Here is a 22,005-nt window from a genome sequence, read left to right on the forward strand (position 1 = left end):
AAATATGCCTGGTCCATATTGAGATGTGCTGGAAATATAACAGACATACAGTATTTCTAAGACACAGTACAAGAAACAAATGCAAAATATCTTATGTTTTTTTATATCGATGACATGTTATAATAATAATATTTTGGATATATTGGATTGGATTAAAATATTTTAAAAATTAATTTCACCTGTTTCTTTTTATTGTTTTTAATGTGGCTATTAGAAAACTTCCAATTATAATCATGTATGGCTGTCACTGTATTTCTATTGGTTAGTGCTGCTCCATACCATAAAAATAGTAAAGATATTTATGGAAAGTAAGCTATTTATGCACACCAAAAATGTATTACTAAAAGTAACAAAAACATTATGAATGTTACCTATAAAATATGACTGCACCATCGTCACAGATATAAAGAGGCCAGACATTCAGGGTAGAAACTTTGGGATTCCAGTCTAAATCTTGATGAATATCAAGGACAGAAATATCACAGGGAAATGTTCCTCTACCCTAAAAAGAAAAAGAATGAATGAGTGAATTCTGCCACTAGCCATGTTTATCTTGCAGAAATACACAGATGGAAATGAATCACTCCACTAGCCGTGTTTATCCTGCACAAATACACAGATGTGAATGAATGAATCATGACACTAGCTGTGTTTATCCTGCACAAATACACAGACGTAAATGAATGAATCATGCCACTGGCTGTGTTTATCATGCACAAATACACAGATGCAAACATCCTCAGGGCTTTACCTTAGCGAATTCAATATCTTCCAAAGCAATCCCGCTGATTTCACTAAGCTGTAAAATAAAACATTTTACTTGAGTTCATTTAAAAAAGAAACCTGCTTAGAAAAGTTGTTTTCCTTTACCCCACAAACAGAAATAGCTTGGTTTAAAAAATGTTTGATATAAAAAAATTAGAAGAAAAAGGATGTGGCCACTCTGCAAATCCCATGTCCCAGAAATACCAAATATACAGATTCCTTCGGATCTTTTCCTATGCATACACAAACTACATCCACACATTTCTAAAACACGTACAATTAGATTAATATCTCTATATAGTAATTCTGTTCCCATATAGAGGAATAGGATACAAAGTGACCACATTCTCTTCAATAACTGAAGAGTATACCATTTTATCTTCTGTTGATGGACACTGAGACTGTTTTCAGGTTTTCCCAGTTACAGTGCTCTACTGTATACCTCCATGATATCCTTGCACATGGTGAAACCCTATCTCTACTAAAAATACAAAAAATTAGCTGGGTGTGGTAGCATATGCCTGTAATCCCAGCTACTTTGGAGGCTAAGACAGGAGAATTTGAACCCTAGAGGCGGAGGCTGCAGTGAGCTAAGATCGTGCCATTGCACTCCAGTCTGGGCAACAAGAGTGAAACTCTGTCTCAAAAAAAAAAAAATTCTTTTTTCTTGAGACAGAGTCTCACTGTGTCACCCAGAATGAAGTGTGGTGGTGCAATCTTGGTTCACTGCAACCTCCACCTCCTGGGTTCAAGCAATTCTCCAGCCTCAGCCTTCCAAGTAGCTAAAATTACAGGCATGCACCACAACATCTGGCTAATTTTTGTATTTTTAGTAGAGACAGGGTTTCACCATGTTGGTGAGGCTGGTCTCAAACTCCTGACCTCAAGTGATCTGCCCGCCTCGACCTCCCAAAGTGCTGGGATTACAGAAGTGAGCTACGGCACCTGGCCTGCAAATACTTCTATAGATCGAATTCCTAGATGTTTAATTGCACATCTGAAATATTGATAAACTGAACGTGAAAAAAATCGTATCAATTTATACACTCAACAAAGGTATGTATTGTCTGTATCCCCTAAACCTTGACAACTCAAGGTATTTTTTGATTTTCTAAATCTTCAGCAATTTAAGAAGTGAAAAATAATGTTATTGTTTCAATTTGTATTTCTTTTTCTATAAATTGCCTATTTATGTTGTCTTTCTTAAAATTAGATCTGTTCATCTTTTTCTTATTAAGGTAGTAGCTCTTTATAAATTATGAACAGCATGTTTAATAAATATTTTAAATAATTTCCTCCTAGTTTATTGTCTTTTAGCTTTATGAGTTCCTTTTTAAATACCTTTTTCTTTGGCTGTGCAGAGAATAGGTTTTTATATGGTCTATAGTTTCTTTTTTTGGCTTTTGGTATTATGCTTACAAATATCTTTCTCTAGGAATATGAAAATACTTTTAGTATTTAATATTTTACATATTTTCACCTAGTACATTTACTATTTTATTTTTTATACAAACTTAATACATTTAAAATTTATTTTTGTGTTTAGTGTGAAGTATGGAAATGAATCTTTTTCAAAATGCCCACTGTGCTAGTACCATGGATTGACTAATTCACCCTTTCCCCAGCGATCCTTAGATAAACCATCTTAAAATACAAAACAGACCTTTATCTGGATTCTCTATACAATTCTACTTCATTTGGTTTTTTTATTTTAAAAGACATATAGCAATTTACTCTATTAAACGTCTAACTAATTCTAACTACTTAGGACAAAATTGGTCCAAGTAACAGAAAGTGAGAATCCACTTCTCAATGGCCAGGAGCCAAAGTAATTTTTCAAAGAATCAGGAACCTGAAAAAACAACCAGAGTGTGCCACAAGGTGAGACAGAAACCAAAAAGAAAGGTTGCTGCACCAGTGTTTGGTACTGCTTCCTAGGTTTTCTCTTATGCAACATGGGAAAAATATACTGTTCATATGGTATATATTTTATAAGTACTGTGATATACCAATACAACATAAGATACATATTTTGTTTAAAATGAACTTACCTTCTCTCGCAACTCATCAACACTACTGCTTTCCAATACAACCTCCTGGAAAGGATCCAACTTCATCTCTGAAGGCTTCCACCGTCTTGACAAAACTGCAAGCTGTGACATGGACTTCATCTTCTCTACCCCTAAGAATATGCAAGATTAGGTCATCATTCTATTTCCTCTGAAGGTTCATAATTTGACTTTTCCCTTAGTGCCTGACTAAACAAAAAGACTTACTTCAAGTGTTATTCTTCAAAAGTGGACACAAGAAAAAACCCAATTATCCTAAGGAGTTTTTGAGAATGAAATATTTACTCTCTTCTCTCCAGTCTCAGAAGTTAATTCCTCTCTTCTGCAAACTATCGTTTAACCAGTACTCATAATTCCACTCTCTCCTGACTCCTGTTGGACACTGCATTAACAATTACTCTCTTCTCTGGATCTCCAATCTTTGCTTCTCTATTGGCTACTACCCTTATCTAAAATCATCATCAAATCAACTTCACTTTATCCTCTTTTTTCACTCAAGCTATTATTAACCCTTCTCTTTCCATTTACTCCCCAATTTAGTGATTCTTCAAAATTTTCACTTTTCCATTGTGTCACTTTTCAAGCATTAGCTCAACTGTCACTTTTCTCTCTGGTGTACACATGAACAACTTCTAATGATTCAGTCCCTTAGTACCTATTATTTTAGAATGACAGGTTTGGAGCTCTGTTTCTTCCACAGACTGTGAGCACCTGGAGAGCAATCAGTTGTTCTTACTCATTTTTGTAGCACAAGGGATTAGTAGTGTCTGGCAAATTGCAAGTCAATAAATAGCTCTTGGATTTAATCATATGACATTTCTTACTCAACTATTTTGAGGCTAAAACATACTGAAATAACACTGATGCAGGCACCCATCATCCAGTACTATTTTTAGACGAATCCATCCCTGCTAATACCTACTTAATCCTTGCAAGGGTGACTTGTCATTAATGATCTCTTCCTGACTTACCCAGACACAGTGATTATTCCCTAAGACCCCAGACACTCAAAGAAATCACAATCTGGAGCACTTGCCTATGCACCATAGTAGATGATGTCCTAGTTGTTTCTTACCTCCCAAGTTAACTTGTCAATTAATCAGAATTTCAACCATTTAAATTTATGGTTGAATTAGACTTGAAGTAGCCTGAAATAGGGGAAGTGTTAGTATTATTGAGCCCTCTAAAAACTAGTATAATCTTCTAACAAAATATCCACAATATTTTACTTTCTATAGACGAAAAGGAAAATTTAAATTTTTCTAAGCAACAGCAAAAAATATATAATTAGTTATTTACCTTGATGTGATCTTCTAAAAGCCAACTTTCCCCCCACAGCCTCCCTCCAAAAAATAATACTTTAAAGCTACCAATGTTGACAATGAAAACTGGGAGGCGTGACAAATAGGTCTGCTACTTAGACCTCCTCAAAGTCACTGTTATGGGTTGAATTGTGCCCCCCCCCGCAAAAAAGACATGTTGAAATCCTAATCCCTAGTACCTCAGAATGTGACTTTATTTGGAAATAGTGCCTTTACAGTGGTACTAAAGGTAAAATAAGGTCTTTAGGGTGGGCCCTAATCCAATAGAACTAGTGGTTTATGAAAAAAGGAAAAATAATACAAACAGACAAGCCCACAGAAAGAACATCATATGAAATTGAAGGCAGAGACTGGGGTGATGCATCTACAAGTCAAGGTTGCCAATGATGGCCCAAAACCACAGAAGCTAGGAGAGAGTATGGAACAGATTCTCCCCAACAGCACTCAGAAGGAACCAACTCTGTTGATACCTTGCTCTCAGATTGTGAGACAATACACATCTATTGTTTAAGCCACCTGCCTTAGGAAACAAAGTCTCTGATAAATTATCAGTACCATGTCCTCAATACAAAATAAGCCATAATAATAACAATAAAGAAACTAAATAACAAACATGGCTAAGAAAATATTAGCAGAGTTTTCTTAAAATGTATTACAAACCTAACTTTGTAATTTCCTTGTAAGGGGAAATTAATATTCTCAACATTCAAAAAAAGAACATTTAAAAGGCAAATGGGAGCCAGAGAAAGATAGGAGAAAGCTGAAAGACACCGATTATTCTCTCAAAAATAACTTAAGCAGTTACACAAAGACACAGGTGAAGAAAATAAAACTCCCAGGGATAAGACGTAGGTAGAAATCACATCAATCCACACTAAGGATATCTTTATGCTTAACATAACACAAAACACTATATTGTATATTAGATTCCTTGTAACTCATTATTTGATTAAAAACTTTAAGCTTCTATGAGTTCTAAAGTATTTCTAACTAATGCTTCCCCCCCAAAATATTAAAAATACCATCAAGAACTTCAAGGAAAACCTCCCAGTTGCTGGAAATATTAATATCTTCTTCATAAATATGATAATCCAAAAAGACAGTGCCAGGATTCTTCCATGTTTTTTTCCTTAGACGAAACCTACAAATGTGAAGACATTTAAAATGACTATAATTTGAAACTCTCAATTTAAAGACTGACACTAATCTGACACCAAAGAAAAATGAACTATGTTCAAATACAAAAGTCAAATAATGAGTTGTTAAAATTTGGGGAAATAAAAAAATGCTCCCAGTAATTCTAATTTAGAATCCTCTGTAGGAAATCCAAACAAAATTGTAATATTCTTGCTTAGTCCTATTAAACTAATCTGTTATACTAAAATTCTGAATAGTATAGGAAATTTTAATTCTCCTAGTTTTAGAAAATCATACCAGTCCATTTTAACTGACCACATAGTCTTTCTTCAAATCGCTGATGACATGGATTTTACTTTACCTGTCAATACTGAGCTCTAAACCACATTGCTCCCTGAGCTGAGGAATTAATTCCTCTTTTGATTGCCGGACAGTCATTCCTTTAGCAAACACAGCATCTAGCAGAAACTTGCATGGCTAGAAATGTAAACATAAACTATCAGAGCTTGAATTACACGTTAATTAAATACATTAAAATAAAAATTACGAAAATATTTTATTTGCAACTAAGGGCCTGAGTTTCAGAGTCTATCTTCCTGTTTTTCGTTTTATTTTTGAGACAGAGTCTCACTCTGTCATCCAGGCTGGAATGCAATGGCAGGAGCTCAGCTCACTGTTCACTGCAACCTCCGCCTCCCGGGTTCAAGCAATTCTCCAGCCTCGGCGTCCCAAGTAGCTGGGATTACAGGTGCCCTCCACCACGCTTGGCCAATTTTTTTGTATTTTTAGTAGAGATGGGGTTTCGCCATATGGACCTCAGGTGATCCACCCACCTTGGCTTCCCAAAGTGCTGGGATTACAGGTGTGAGTCACCATGCCTGGCCTATCTTCCTGTTTTGAAACCTTAGGTCTACTATTAATGAGCTCAGCTATCTTGATCAAGTTTACTTAAAATCTCTGTGTCTCAGTTCTGTAAATTGGGAACAGTATTTTCTTCACTGAGTCATTGTAAAGATCAAATAAGATAACACATTCCCTTCTTATAATAGTTACAATTTTCAAAGCAAAAAGAACCACTTTTATGGACTAAAATGAGAGAAATGCATACTAATTCTCCAAATACATTAAATAATTGTCTTAAAAGATTATACCATAGTTTCCACAAACTCAGATGAAATATGTAAGTCAAAATGACTGCAATGGGTCACATTAAGAGAAGTAACACGTGTGAGATAAAATACCTTGTTGTATGAATAAAGGCATTTTATGATAAATTTATGGTTTTTGTATTTGTCTAGTTCTATAACAATGTTATAACAGAATGTTATGACAATAGGATGCTGTAACATTCTGAAAAATATAATCTTTGCCTTTTTCTTTTGGGTGTTCATGGTAAGGCTAGTATACCACAGGGACTAAAATGGTTCATTGATGATTCTTTAAAAACCACAGCATGTTTAGCTCACACCATTTACAAGCAGTGTGACCTTGACCAAGATACTTAACTTCTTTGTGCCTCAGTTTCTTTATCTATAGAATGGGAATAAGAAATAATGCTTGTATCATAGTTAATTGATGAGGATTAAATGAGTTAATATTTGCAAACACTTAAAGCACACAGTAGATACTATATAAATGCTTGTTACATAATAAAATGACTTTCAACTGCTATTCACCTGTAGCATTATATGATAATTTCCAGAAAGTAAGCATACACAAACACACACAAAATTCTTTTTAAAAGCAGGAAAATGTTGTCTCATTTCAGCATTTGTAGCAACACTTTAGAGCAGAGGGATGACAAACAGTGGTCTGAGGGCCAAGTTCACTGCTGCCTGCTTTTGTAAATAAAATGTTGAGACACAGCTATTCTCATTGGTTTATTATTGTCTATGGCTCCTTGTGCTACAATAGCAGAAGTGAGTAACTGCAACAGAGGCAGTATGGCCTGCTAAACTACAACAAGGCTCAGAAAAAATTTGCTGACCTCTGCTTCAGAAAAATAAAATGACTAGGAATAAAATCTCTACAACGTATGTTTTTAGTAACTGTAAAAAGTAACCTTATATTGTTCTTAAACGTATTACTTACCTCTTGTTCATTGACCAAAAGCTGGTACACTTTAACTCTGTATTCTCCTTTTTTAAGTGCTCTCCCCAGTCGAATTGTAATCTATAAGTTAAAAACATTTTTTTAGATATGCTATCTCAGCAGAATAAACAACCCATTCTCATCCCATTTCTAAACCTTCCAAAATTCTCTAGATTATAGGCTGAGAACAGGCATAACTTTTACCTCTGAATCCCCAGCACCTAGAACAGTAACTGACACACAGTTAACATTTTACAAACGTTTGTTAGATGAGTGAAGAAAAACAACAATAAACCCCCCAAAGTACCATTAAACATTAAAAAAAAGTTTGTTCTAGTGTATCTACTTCACCTTACTTGGAAGTAGTAAAAGCTGTTCTCAAATCTATCATTCAGAATACTCTAACTACTTGAAGATTATTTTAATCAACCTTATTGTCATCAGAAAATGATGAAAGTGTCTCATTCAGCCGGACGCTCTCAAACTCTTGATTGCTGGCATACACTCGAAAGACCTTGAAGTGAGAGGATAAAACTCCAACAAAGGGCTCTAGGTGTTGTTTGAAAGCTGCCAGAGTAATTCTTTTATCAACATGCACCATCAACCCTAAGCACACACACACAAAGAAAAAAACAAAGCAGGAACAAAAATGTAAAAGAAACCTCTGAGTATAAATAAAACAGATCATATACTTTTTAATTACACTGTTGCAGGAAAAAGTACCCCTTTTCAGTTACTTTAGCTAATATATCACACTGAATGGAGAAAAAACATGGACACAGAATTTCTGATAAGTATTATCTGACAGCTTAAAATGTTCTGAGCTATTTAAGTGTTTGCTTGTTTAGGTTGCCAAACTCAAAAACAAGCTTCTAGGAATTCTTTTAAAATAAATACATTTCTAGCTCTACACAGTAATAGTGTAAGCTCTAGTGGTTCCAATCCCACCTCCTCTGCTTACTTACTATATGGGACATGGGGCCAGTAACCAGCCTCTGTACCTCCATTTTCTTTACTAGAAAAATGGAGATGATAATAGTGCCCACCTGAGTGATGCAATGTGAATTCAGTGAGGTATTTCATTTACCATGTTTTCGGCGCAGTGCCAATACATAGTAACTACCTCAAAAACTGTTAGTAATATTATCTAATTTTCAGATTTTCACTAGAAAAAATGTCATGACTAGCATACTAAGATGTCTGATTTATCATATGGTTGGGCTGTAACAAAAACTGTATTTAAATGGATCAGAAACTCTTACCTCTTCCAGGCTTAAATTTAAGCTCTCTTGCTACTGTAATAGGATTATCTCTGATGAGCTTCATTTTTCTCTAATGCTTATTATTTTAATCTTTTGTCCCTAATTTTATAAGCCACTCATGAGGACACATCTGGAATGCTTCTACTGTGGTCTTCATATTATAGTAAAAAGCAGAAACTGGACTCTCTGCTAATAAGGCAGTGCTGCCATGCTGCCTCAGGCTGCTGGACCTCCCTGGCTCTAGGGCTCCCTCCATGTTAGGTCTTGGTTTTCTGTGAAAGCTACTTGGAAGGTAAAGGATGAGGCCCTAAAACACTCCTGGTTTACATTCCCATGTCATATCAATGCTTAGGCTGAATTCTTCTCAGATGATTTTTTCAAATAAAATAATGTTCACTGCTTTCCTGGCTATAAAATAGAGGTTTATTAACAGAAAATGTGACAAGTACAAATTAGAAGAAAATATAAAGAGGATGATGAACTTTACTCATTATCTACCTTTTGAGTTTTGAGGCAGTATTTCTCTTAATTTGTTTAAAATGTCACTTTTTAATCTATAAGGAGTGCCCTTCTATGTCAACAATCCAGCTTATGGTAAACAAGCTTCTGGTCTATGCTATCCAATAAAGGTACTAAATTTCTTAACAGAACAGTGTCATCTAAAAATTACTTGATTAGAATTTGAAAGCCTATGGCTAGATTTCAGTTTTGTCACTTTACTCTGATAAATGGCTGTAGGCAGGTCATCCAATCTCCCTCAGCCTCAGTTTTCCCATGTGATCATAATATATAAAATTGTTGTGATGAATATAGTAAAAGTCTTTTCTAAAGCATTACTCAAATGCAAGCTTTTATGGATATTTTGGTTTCTTTCCTAACCTCTAGTAGTGTCATTTCACAGGAAGACAAAAATGTTTGTTGGTTATTGATATAGTTTAATGTGGTGATTACAATCGACTGGTTCTAGAATTTGATGGCCTGGACTGAATGAATTCCTGGCTCCTCTTCATATATCAGATTTGTGACTCTGACTTCTTAACTTCTCTGTACTTCAATTACCTTTGCTATAAAATGAAGATAATAGTATTTAAACCTCAAAGTTGTGTTCTGAGGTCAATACATGTAAAATGTTTAGGACAGCTTTGGTAAAGAGTGTTAATTTATTGGCTATAATTATTTTGTAGTTGTAGAGATTACCATTGTATCATTTTTCTTATCTATCTCTTCAGACTGAAGAGTCATGTCTTCACAGAACAACCTTAAAATATATTTATGATTTTCCTTTTTCTGTACTTTCTCTTATGTATTTCTTCTTTTATTCTTTTTCCTTTTTTTTTTTTTGTGAGACAGGGTCTCACTCTTGGCCAGGCTGGAGTGCAGGGGTACGATCATAGCTCACTGCAGCCTCTCCCCTCAAGTGATCCTTCCACCTCAGCCTCCTAAGTAGCTGAAACTATGGGCATGTGACCATGCTGGCTAATTAAAAAATTTTTTTTTGTAGAAATGGGGCCTTACTATGTTGCTCAGGCTGGTCTTTAACTCCTGGGCTCAAGTAGTCCTCTTGCCTTGGCCTCCCAAAGGGTAGGAATTACAGATGTGAGCCACTGTTACTGGCCCTTACGTATTTCTTAAGTGAAATGGTAACCAAAATTGTACAGAGAAATTTCAGTGCAAATGTGCTACCATCTTTATTTAACCTTGGCTTTCCTGTTTATACCCAAGTGCCAATAACTATAACTAGGTCCTAAAAGGACAGTGTTCTCAGAGAATGATCCATAATTATTCTCTGAAACAACTCTTGGATAATAACTGCTATCTCAAGGACCATCATTTTAAGGACAGTCTGATTATTGCCTGAGTGAAGTGCCTATACTGTGCATAGTACATCATCCTTCAAATATCAAATTCATTGTCTACCTGTTCTTTATTTCAAGCCATTTTATCACTCTGAAGAATGTATATTATTATTCATCATCCACGTTTTCCCAGGGATGTAATTTCAGATGACTGAGGAGCTGCAATGAATCAGTCTTAGTACATGTACTGACTCAAGAAAAACCTGGCTGCTGGCTGCTATCCCTACTTCCCTATCTCCAAACCAGTTTTCTACACATGAGAAGGCATTTTCCAGGGTCACATTTTCTTTTCAAACAGGCTCTTTTCTGAGGCTTCTAAAGGCCCAAATACATAAGTTACAATGAATGGCTTCTCTTCTTTACCATGTTTACTATTTCAATGAAAATAGTATTTCATTTACTCTTTCAATGAAGTAAATAAGCCTAGTACGAATTTTCAAATATATTAAAATGGCTAACAATCTCTTTTTTAAAGATTTCATTAACTGTTCTAAGATGGAATTGAGACTTTTCAAACTATAATTCTAAGTATTCCCACTGAATTCTTCCTAAAGTTAAGACTATCACCCAGTCAAATTTTTAGCACATCATCCTAAAACAGACCACTTAAAAGAAATTTCCAACCTTTTACTAAAGTGGAACTACTTTTAATTTTTCTAACGCCCTCGAAGGGTTGAGTATGATAAAAAAGCAGACTAGTTACTACTATTTTTCCTTTACTAACATGCAAGGAAAAAACAGTGGCAGCAGCTATGGGGTGGTGGCTCCTAATATCTGAGTCTCATCCTAGCAGTGTGAGCTGTGTGACTGCAGGCAAATTACTTAATCTGTTCGACCAGTTTCTTCATCAGTGAAAACGGTCTAATAATATCAGTTTCACACAGCTGTTAAGAGAACTAAGATTGTATTTGCATGCTGATCCAATGTAAGCTAATGAGTCTTATGAGGTAAATGCTCCATAGAAATTTAAAGCACCATTATAATATGATTTTCCTTTCTCCATTTTGTCTGGCCAATCCTCATTTTCACACTTGAGTTTCTGCAAGATATATGTATGAATGTCATATGATTCCAGTGTTATTTAACCCAACTAGTTAAAAAACACAAATTTAAATACTTGTATTATTTCATAATTTCTACTACTTCCTTTTAGCAGATAGAATTTTGAGACTATAAGCATCATAGCACTTGACTTTTAGAGGGTGACTGTGCACCTCCTCCTCCTGAGATGAAACAAAAGGCTGCATCTCAGTCGTCTCTACTTCTAACAGCTACACAGGGCCTGGCATCTAGCATGGATTTAGAAAATATTACTTGGATGGGTGGATGAATGGATGGACAAAGAGTGGGGCTCTTTTCCAAAGGTAAAAGGAACAATTAGATGCCTTCAGTTCTAGTAATGGCCCCACTTACTAGCTACACATGCACTTTTGGGCAGTCATTCATCCTCTATGAGCTTTGATTTTCTTATCTGTCAAAGAAGGATACTAATGTTTGCTTTATGAAGTTTGGAGAAGCTTTAAGTAAGAACAAATAAGTATTCTGAAAACTAAAATATAAAAGTATAAAGAGTAGTATTAATATTTGCTTTGTTAGAACTAATGCAAAGTATTTACTTTTTCAGCTACTTCTCTTTTATACACTTTTATACTCTTTTGTATATTAAACCTGGTTGTCTTGCTAATTATTTGGCTGGCACTTGTCTAAGGTTTTATAAAGGTTCTTTTATTTTAAGTCTCATACAATGCTGGAATGTTTTTGTTGTTACTACTTATGCCAAATGCCAAACTCTCAGATCTCTTCCATATTTCTGAGATTATGCATCGGAATTTCTAGTAACTCCTTGCTTTGGAGTTACTTCAAAGTACAAAAAAATTTTTTAAGAGTGCTTTTTCTTACTCTGACTTTACCAGTTAATTAGGGACTTTTAAGGGGGTATAGTAAGGGAATTGTTGTTTGCATTGGAAATAAAAGAGCATGTAGAAGTAAAACAGTTTCTGGGCATTGAATATCAAATTTTCTAAAGTGTCTGAGTTTTTTTAAAACATATTACTTACTTTTTAATATATTCTTGATTTTTTTACTTAGTAACTATATCGTAATTCTTTCCTAATATTGAATATTATTTTTTTACTTCTTATGTCAGAGTTCTGACATAATTAACATCTAATTTATTGCACAGGTCTAAGAAGAGTGTTCATTATAACTGCATCAAAAACGAAAGTCAATAGAGAATAATCTTATAATCCAGAAAGTTACAAATGATCTTAGAAATAAGTACCTAACACTTAACTGAAAATTTAAGTAAACTGACAGAAAAACTGACGCTGTTTCAAGGACCTTTTTTCTTTTGAAGTACATACATTTATGTCCTTCCCCAGAACCTTCATCTGCAGGATAGGGTTCTGCTTTGAAATACATGTACTGCATTTCTCCCCTACTCTTGCCACTCTCATCATATTCACTATCAGTTCCAGAGTCTTCTTCTGCCGTATCCCATGTCTCTTTTTTCCCTTCATTTGCTTTAGTTCTTCTACTACTTGTAATACTGTGAGAGTCAAGTCCATTAGCCAAAGGGATTTGAGCATTGTCTGCATTGCACAAAGTATCACTGCTATGACTGGAGCTAAGAATATCACTGTCCACTGAACTTGTACTCCTGTCATTATTCACATCCGAGTCTGATCGTTCCTCAGACTGAAAATTTTCTGGATCAGAAGTCTGAATATGCTGTTCAAGTTCTCTGTTATCCACTGATGCTGAAGAGTCCCTCTCATTGAGAGGTGATTCAATGTTTTCAAAGTCACTTGTCTCAGTGCTTTTACTGCTGTCCCCATTATCTCCATCCTGCTGCTGCTGCAGTGACAAGCTTTTGAGTTTTTCAGTGCTTTCTTCTAGAATAGCTTCCACAGACTTTAGGCTTCCTACAGGTCCTTTGACTCTTTCACAATCATCATCCACATTACCAGAATCGCCTCCAGTTTTCTGGTATGCTGTCCTTTTGGAATAAGATCCTGGGGATTGTTCAGGTAGCAAAACAAATAATCTGATTGTATTTGCATGCCGATCCAGGAGTTTCCATAAGTGAGAGTCCGCAAAGGCCATCTGGTAATCCAAAGTCTCCGAACTTTCAACAAACACCTATATAGTAAGTCAGAGTTTTATTATATATTAATTTCAGTGACATTCTCATTCATCATCATCATCATATTGCATCAATACAAGACAATACACAGTTATGTTAGAAAATGTGATGATAAAGTTTCTGAAGGACACTGTATTGTTTTGGAGACTGAATAAAATAAATATTAGGCTCAAATGTCTTTGTAACTAGCCATAAAACTACACAAAGATAGAGGACATGGACATACACATATACACAAACACCTTGTTTACTGGGATGTACAATTTCAGAAAGTTGTTGTATTATACATCCTTCTCTTTAGGAAATTAATAATCTGGTTTTTCTATAGATTGTATAAATCTTTCACCTTTAGGAAAACCAAGTTTAGCCTGAATTACAGACATAGGAACATGTGTAAAGACACCTTGTGAATACAACACCAAAATCCAGATCAAAGAAAAATTTAATGGGCAAATAACCTGGTTTTGTAACAAATAAACTAGAAGAAAGCAAATGAAAAAGACACAGGAAAATTTACAGAAAAAAATTTTCTAAGATAATCAGAGAAATTTGAACACTGACTAAGATATTGGCTGCTATTAAGGTATTTTTTAGGTACATAACGTAAATTTCATTTTTTTTAAGAGTTCTCTTCATTTAGAGATATACATTCATATTATCTATAGATGAAATGATATGATCCTGAGGAAGTTCATAAAATAATCTGGGGGAAGTAGGTGGTTAAAATATAGATAAAACAAGAGATGATAACTGTTGAAGCTGAGTGATGGGGATGTGGTGGGGGGGTCACTATTTTCCCTATTCTCTCTACTTTTGTTTATGTTTGAAATTTTCCATAATACATCTTTTTTAAAATATGAAATTCATTTTTGGCATAAATTTGGGGATAATCAACAGCATGTTGGCTTTTGCATAAAAGGATAACACTATCATTATCGTATATTCAGTAAATGTTACAAACTGAAACTAGTAGGCTAACCACTTAAGGCAAAAAAAAGTTAGATCCTTCCTGTACTTCTTACCCTAAAGTAGTATTGGAGGGGATTAGAGATTTTAATGTTTTACATATACACATACACCCCCCCTCCTACAACACAAAAGTTTTAGAAGCATAGGTGAATAAAAATTACATATTGGGATTAATAAAATAATACTAAAAAAGTTAAATGAGATAAAAGACTAGACTGTACTAAGATAAATGAGACTAGAAAAAGTGATAGACACACATGAAAAATGATAAATGCTGAAACATATAATAATATCAAGACAAAAGAAGAGGATTAACACGAACTTTCTCCTTTCCAATAGAGAAATATGAGTAGGCAATAGAGAAATATGAGTAGGCAAAGGGAATAATGGTGGGTAAACTCAAGATGATAATTTTTTCTATACCAGGTATGCCTCTGACCCTCATCATGAAGTGAACGAAATCCAGGGGACATAATCACTGTGGGTAGAAATGGTTATGAAGGTTTCACCAAAGAGGTAGGACTAATCTAGAGATTGAAAAAAAAATGCAGGGAGAGCAGGAAGAACTAGGGGGGAGTGTACATGAACAAAGGCAAAGAAGAGGAGAACTGGTAAGACTGATTGACAGGACACAAAGGAGCCTGATCTGACATGACTACAAAGGAAGGTAATAATTAGGAAAACCTGAGAATTTTAAGCTAAGTTTCAGACAGATGTTGAACAGCTGTGGAGGCCAGGCTTATAATACTGAACTAATTTTATTTACTATTACCAGCACAGAAAATAGTAATAAAAAAATAAGCAACATACCTTGTTACTTCTAAAAAATCCTTCAGCTTTCAGGGTTTTACTGGGGACACTGAGAAGACGCAAATCATTATAGCAGCGTTCCAGCACAATTCTCATTGTTTCAGCAGGTAAATGGATGGCCTATAATAAAAGCAATTTAATAAAAAGTACTCTTTCAAAAATAATTCTGCTTGACTTAGAAAGCAAGACACTGCTGAATTCTTCTTAAAAGCAGCAGAGAGAAAAATAATATTAGTAGAGGTTTTAAAATTTTTAAATAATTAAAGGGAAAAATTAGTTATAGTCATAAATTATGCTGCAAATCAGGAGAACAAAATACCACTTATAAATGTATGCTCTGAAACTATTTTAAAGGTAAGGATTTTGTCCTTGAAACTCTATTCCTCTCAAATTTGCCAAGTAAATGAGTGATCTGATTCCAAAGAAACTGAATAACTTGACTTTTTGATAGTGATATTAAAATGTTGAACTTCTTGGCTTTTGACAGGCCCTTCTGTAGTCTGTGAATAGTTGTTATACTTTTATTAAAGCAATAAGCATTTTCCTTTGTGTGAAATGAGAAGATTAGTAGGTAAAATTTTAAGTTATTCTCTAAGTCCACATCTTTAATTTTTGGAGTGATTTCATAAATTTTACATGAAATCAGGTAAAAATTACCTCCATTTTAAAGAACACAATTTATTTTCAATACAACTTAGGTTATTAGTTATAAATACCTAATTTTTAAGCAGTCTGATTATACTTTAAAACACTGTATTTGTTATGATGTTTTGTGACTGCCTTTATTCTCTATAGACATATTTTTCTTGGCTCACTGCAACCTCCGCTGTCTTTCTTTCTTTTTTTTTTTTCTTGAGATTCAGTCTTGCTCTATTGCCCAGGCTGAACTGCGGTGGCACAGCCTTGGCTCACTGCAACCTCCGCTTCCTGGGTTCAAGCAGTTATCCTGCTTCAGCCCCCAAGGAGCTGGGACTACAGGCACGGGCCACCACGCTCGGCTAATTTCTGTGTTTTTAGTAGAGATGGGGTTTCACTGTGTTGACCAGGCTGCTCTCGAACTCCTGACCTCAAATGATCCACCCACCTCGGCCTTCCAAAGTGCTGGATTACAGGCATGAGCCACCATGCCTGGCCTTAGACATATTTTTCTCAATAAGATTATTAACTTCTTTGGGAAGAAACTATTGTGTCTCTTTCTTTTGTATTATGCCTGAATGCTCACTAAACTGAATTTTTCTACATTTGGTATTCAAATTTCAAAAATGTAATACAGAGTATATCATACCAACATAGTATGCATTTACAAGCAATTTCATCATAAAATATAATTTCACAAAAATGATTTATTTCCTGGTTATTAATTTAGCAAAATTGTTAGAAGTCATATAAATATAAGTCAAAATATATACTTTTTTAAGAGCATAATAACCACCAACTCTTACGTAACATCTCACAACTTTTTTTCCACAGAGCATTTATTTTTCATTAATGCTCACTATAACCCTGTTAAACAGGTATTTAAAACCCCAGCTAATGAGATGAAAGACAAGACTACCATAAGATGAATGACTGAAACCTGAACTCGACTTGTAATTATGGAACAATTTCCACTACAAGAGGGGATCTTAACCTATGGTTTGAGAACCCTGAAAAATTTTGCCTGTTTATATGCTCAAGGTTCTGAGGAGTACAGGACCCTCGAAAGGATGATAATCGTTTGTCTGGTATGGACTAATCCTTTTGCCCCCCACTCCAAACTTGAATGTTTTCATTGTTATATTTTTCCAGCTCAAGAAATCTGAATGAGCCTATGTTCTTTATCATTAGCTCATATAACGGCGCCAGTATTTAATTCATCACGCTCCCTGTCAAGTCTACATGCTCACCTTTCTTCTCTATTTCTAATAATGTATCCCTGTTTTTCTGGTTACCCAACTTTGAAACCTCTGGCTTAGGTCATGGCTGCATCTGCTTTACCCCAACATTTAATAATTACAAGTCCTGCAGATTCTATCCCTCTTGGAATCTATGTGTTCTCTCATTTCCAGTCATACACCTGCACTTGAATTATTTCAACAGCTTCCTCCTCTCCATTCCTGACTCTCTCTCTCAAGGCATGTGGAACACTAGTCTAGTGTCACCAGACACTAAGTGCAGCATTGCTGCACTTAAAAACAACACCAACAACAAAAAAATCGACTTCTTATTGCCTACATCAAAAAGGAACCCAAACTTTTGTGTTTACTGTTTAAAGCTCTTCATGAAATAAACTGTACTAATATTTCCAATCCTGTATTTTATGATAATCCAGCCAACACATACAAGTTGTTATATGTACTTGCCCCACATTTTCTTACTTCCTGTTCAATCTGTTTCTTTTAACCACAGCTGTCTCCTAACTACAAATATTAGCTCCTGGAGGTAGAGCCTGTATCTTATTCATAACTATCACACAGTGTCTTGTATGTAACAGGCACTCAAAAATATATTTACTAATCCTTTTTAAAACTTACCTTTGAAATCAGTTGTTTGAACTCTGTAACGGTCTGATTTAAGTAAGCACGAACAGTTATTGGAGCAGCTACAGATTCTGCTTTTAGATCAACAACGTGAACTTTCACCATCACTTCTGTCACATTTGAAGATATAAACACGTAATTGGAGGTTATTTTTTAATGTATTTCACATGAGTGATGCATTATTAATGTGTTTCTAATAGATGACAAATCCAAACTTCCAAGTACAGACCAAAACAACATTGAATAAATATAAATCACCAGATACTGCAAAACAAATATTAAAGGCCACACAGCTCTCCCGCTTGCTTTTGAGTAAATGCCTCATTAAGCCACTCAAAACCTTGTTCATCATCAAAAACTTCCTATTCTCAAAATAATATTTTCTATATCCCAAGGAAAATTCCACACAAAAACTGTTGTGATTATGTATCTGTTTTCTCACTTAAATCCTTTTATTAAAATTGAATCCCATTTTCTTCTCTTCTGTTTTCAGGTTATGTTTATATAACTAAATTCTTAATCTTCAAACACTGTATTTAATATGTAGTTACTATGTATCTGTTTTAACCACATGTTTTATGTCAATCCTTATTTTTTTCCCTATGCTGTTATCTAAATCTAACAAAATACTCTGCTAAAATCTAGATTATTAATGAATAAAGACTACTTTATAAGTCTTACAATCTGCACTCGCATTTAGAGTTCTCTTTCAAATAAGTGGTATTACTGCTGACTCATGTTACACCCTAATCATTCTTTTTCCTGCCTAGCTCAAAAAAAAAAGCAAGAAAATGTCCTTAAGGGACTTTTTATAGATAAGGTAGAGTAGAGTCTTAACTGAAGCAGGCATCATAAGGTTTTCAGAAACGAAATTTTCCCACTTAAGGGATGTAGGCTCCTTGAAAGAGTATTACATCTAACCTACTCTGTAAAGAGATGCCTTCATTTAAAAAGGATATATACAGGATCCATAAAGGAATATCATTGTAAAAGGGCAGAATAAGGTTTTGTAAGTTCAACATTTAGGAAAACAACACAAAGGACTTAAGTCTGAATTCTAACTAAACAGTGATGCAAAGGAGTTAGGGTCAAGCACAACAGTAAGAATTTTGTAAAATTATTTAAACATTTTGCTTTTCTTGTATTTGTTACAATTTACATATGGTAATTATAGAAAACTCTGGACACAAAACAGACCATGTAACTGTCTTTAAGGAAACTGTGCTGGGTCTGACCAGCAGACCCTGACCCAGTGATAGATGAACAAATGGACTAAGATACAGGTATCTAGTGAAAGAGTGGGATGAGGGTCCAGACAGCTTACAGAGGTTAACGGGGGTGCTATAAAGAGTCAGCAGCTGCAGCCCTGACCAGCTGGTACTCCAGGCATTTATACAGTATAGATTTAATGACAGAGGCTTTGAGTCAACACACTTGTGGATAATGATTAAAGGCCAGGTTCCAAGGCCTAAAGCAAACACCATTTGTGGGTAATAACACTGTTGACCCCCAGAGTAGAGAGCAGTCATGTGCCTGAGGGTGTTGAACAGTAGATCTTAGGATCACATGAGTAAACAAGCTCTTTAGATAAACTCCCCCACATTCCTTTGGACCTACTTCTGCCTAACTGCCCCTGGGTAAGAACTGGTGCCTTCAGCTCATTCCTTCCCAAGGCTTTTGAAGAAACCTTCCCGCCTTCCAAGAAGGTTTGTGTCTATTTCACAATTTTTCCCTACACCCTGACTGAACCCCTACAAAACTGTCTCTGGAAAAACAAGGGGCATGATATTTTGGTTTTCCTAAGCAGTCTCAAAGGAAAAAAAAAAAAAACTCAACATGCTGAGTGAATGTGATAGATTTTATGAAGAAAGAAAAGCTGAAGTCCCTGAGACCTGTAAAAGTAGAGAGGATGAAGAAAAACTTTAAATGCTTAGAGTGATGGGATAACAAATCCACCCTTCCAAAGAAATTCTAAACAGCCTCTACTTCTGAGACTTTATGAAAATATACTTTTTTGGACCAAGATCTCCATAAAGAGAAAGAAAGAGAAAGACAGATCTTCCTAAGAGAGCAGCTGATAACTTTAGGGATTTACAGCATCCAAAATGATTCAGTATTGCATACTGGAGAAGGAAAATCTCACTGAAGACTGTAAGCTAGAAGTTTTGTTGTTTTTCATTATTGTTTTTAAAATTATGTATAAAATAATTTGCAAGTAATCTAGAACTTAATTCCAAGCTATTGCTGAGTACTTCTCAACCTGTCAAAATTATTCTACATTTTAATACCATATAAAAAATTTAAATTATGTTCTATAACAAAAAAACTTCCCATGAAAATTTTAAATAGAGTATATCTCAAAACAGTGTAAAATTGGAGTTTTTAGATACCTCCAGGTTTGTAAGACTGGAAAACCTGATCGGGCTTTCTCGTCTCCAACAGCAGATCAAACATATATGTTGACTTGACGCCACCTAGTAGAAGTCCCATTGGTGTATCTTCTTCTCCTTCATATGATCGTTCTAGATAATCATGAAACTCATCGTATTTAACAAGGCGACAGCAATCCAGGGGTATTACCTCTTCTAAATCCATCATCTAAAAGAAAGTAATCCCCCAGAAAGAAAAAAATATACATATATAAATACATATATAGTGTTATTACTCTGTATATAATTAACACTACGAATAGGCCCTAATAAATAAAATCCACACATTTATGATTGCATCAAAGACATCAAAGTTACAGGTACAACTTAAATGTTATTTTATATAATTATGTTTCATTATCCCTCAGATCATATAAAGCATGTACTAATTTAATGATAATTTTATTTTTAAAAAGCTAACACCATAAATTTTAGATGTAGAGACAAAATCAATGTATTATAACCTACTGCTTGTAATCAACTAAGCTGGAAACATAGAGGAAAACAACCAAACAGCCAACTAGAATATGCATTTTTTGTTTTCTTAATCCAATTGGGAGTAGATTTGCTAATTCATGTATCTAGTAACAATCTAAGTACAGGAGGACAGCATGTCTCATAGAGCCATCACGAAGGGTATGGCTTCTATGTCTCTCAGGTGTCACCTCATTCCTCTCCAGATATCCCCTTTTAATATTAGCCTCCAGAATACTTACAGCTCATAGTATAGGAATTTCTATCATAAAATTTCCTTCTAGCTTATGTCACTAATAGATGACATACCCTGGTTGCAACAACTCTCTTGATAGGAAATAAGCCTCCTGGAGGAACATAGTAGGATTGCTTAGAAGTATTCAATGTTCATTTAAGGTTGTGATTATAATTTTAAAGACTTGTAAGCCTCAGTATATCCCCACTGATCTCTACTGCTTCCCAACTCCCATCCCCAGCAATGAAGCTCTATTTTTGGTATATAAGATTTACTTATTTCTCTCTTCTGTTTGGTTCTTTTGATTTGCAAACTTTTACTTCCTATTTTTAAGACTAATGCTTGCAGTCCACCGTTATATTTAAAGATTTTTTTACCAAAATGAGGCAAATCAAGAGCCATTTATCCATTTTAATGTTTGTTCATTCATTTATCCATTCTCATAGCTAACCAATTTTGACTTTTCTATATACTAGGCAAGAGTATTGAAAATAAAATTGTGAGCAAAACCAGAATGGTTTCTGTACTTGTGTTTATAGTCTAGTGAGGGATAGTGATATTAAAATAGTCAAACAATTAAATGTAAAATTTCAATAATGATAAGTGCTATGCAGGACCAGATGTATAACACAAATGATTCTCAAACTTGATTATGCCTAAGAATCACCTGAGATATGTGTTACAATGCCTATTTCCGGGCTCCAACAGAGAAATTCTGATTCATAAGCAGCAATTAGCATTTTTAATAGGAGGTGACTTTGGTGCAAATTGTGCTAGATCACACTTTGAGAAACAATGTCAGCTATCTTGTGTGTTCAGTTCTTTTATCGGTTCCATGTATAATTATACACAAAATGATACAGTATGCAATTTTTTCTCTAGGTAATGACTTTAGTTTCAGTCAAATTCTGTTAATGCTTAT

The 22,005-nt window shown here is 34.8% G+C and overlaps 1 protein-coding gene across 2 annotated transcripts in view; it reads right to left on the reverse strand.

Moving 5' to 3' along the window:
* Window positions 1-22,005, reverse strand: part of USP47 (ubiquitin specific peptidase 47) — a 136,767-nt gene that overhangs the window by 3,623 nt on the left and 111,139 nt on the right. For both annotated transcript variants that reach the window (XM_012456659.3, XM_012456661.2), the window contains 11 exons: window positions 20,336-20,543; window positions 17,940-18,055; window positions 15,427-15,546; window positions 12,866-13,643; window positions 7,815-7,990; window positions 7,385-7,465; window positions 5,655-5,770; window positions 5,179-5,297; window positions 2,817-2,947; window positions 752-799; window positions 372-502 (listed from right to left, as the gene is read on the reverse strand). In XM_012456659.3, coding sequence (XP_012312082.1) covers window positions 372-502; window positions 752-799; window positions 2,817-2,947; window positions 5,179-5,297; window positions 5,655-5,770; window positions 7,385-7,465; window positions 7,815-7,990; window positions 12,866-13,643; window positions 15,427-15,546; window positions 17,940-18,055; window positions 20,336-20,543 — 2,024 coding nt within the window. The remainder of the gene's footprint in view (window positions 1-371; window positions 503-751; window positions 800-2,816; window positions 2,948-5,178; window positions 5,298-5,654; window positions 5,771-7,384; window positions 7,466-7,814; window positions 7,991-12,865; window positions 13,644-15,426; window positions 15,547-17,939; window positions 18,056-20,335; window positions 20,544-22,005) is intronic.

This window comes from Aotus nancymaae, unplaced genomic scaffold (genome assembly GCF_030222135.1).
Source record: "Aotus nancymaae isolate 86718 unplaced genomic scaffold, 86718_ANA_hifiasm-v0.15.2.pri h1tg000059l, whole genome shotgun sequence".
Classification (NCBI taxonomy): Eukaryota; Metazoa; Chordata; class Mammalia; order Primates; family Aotidae; genus Aotus; species Aotus nancymaae.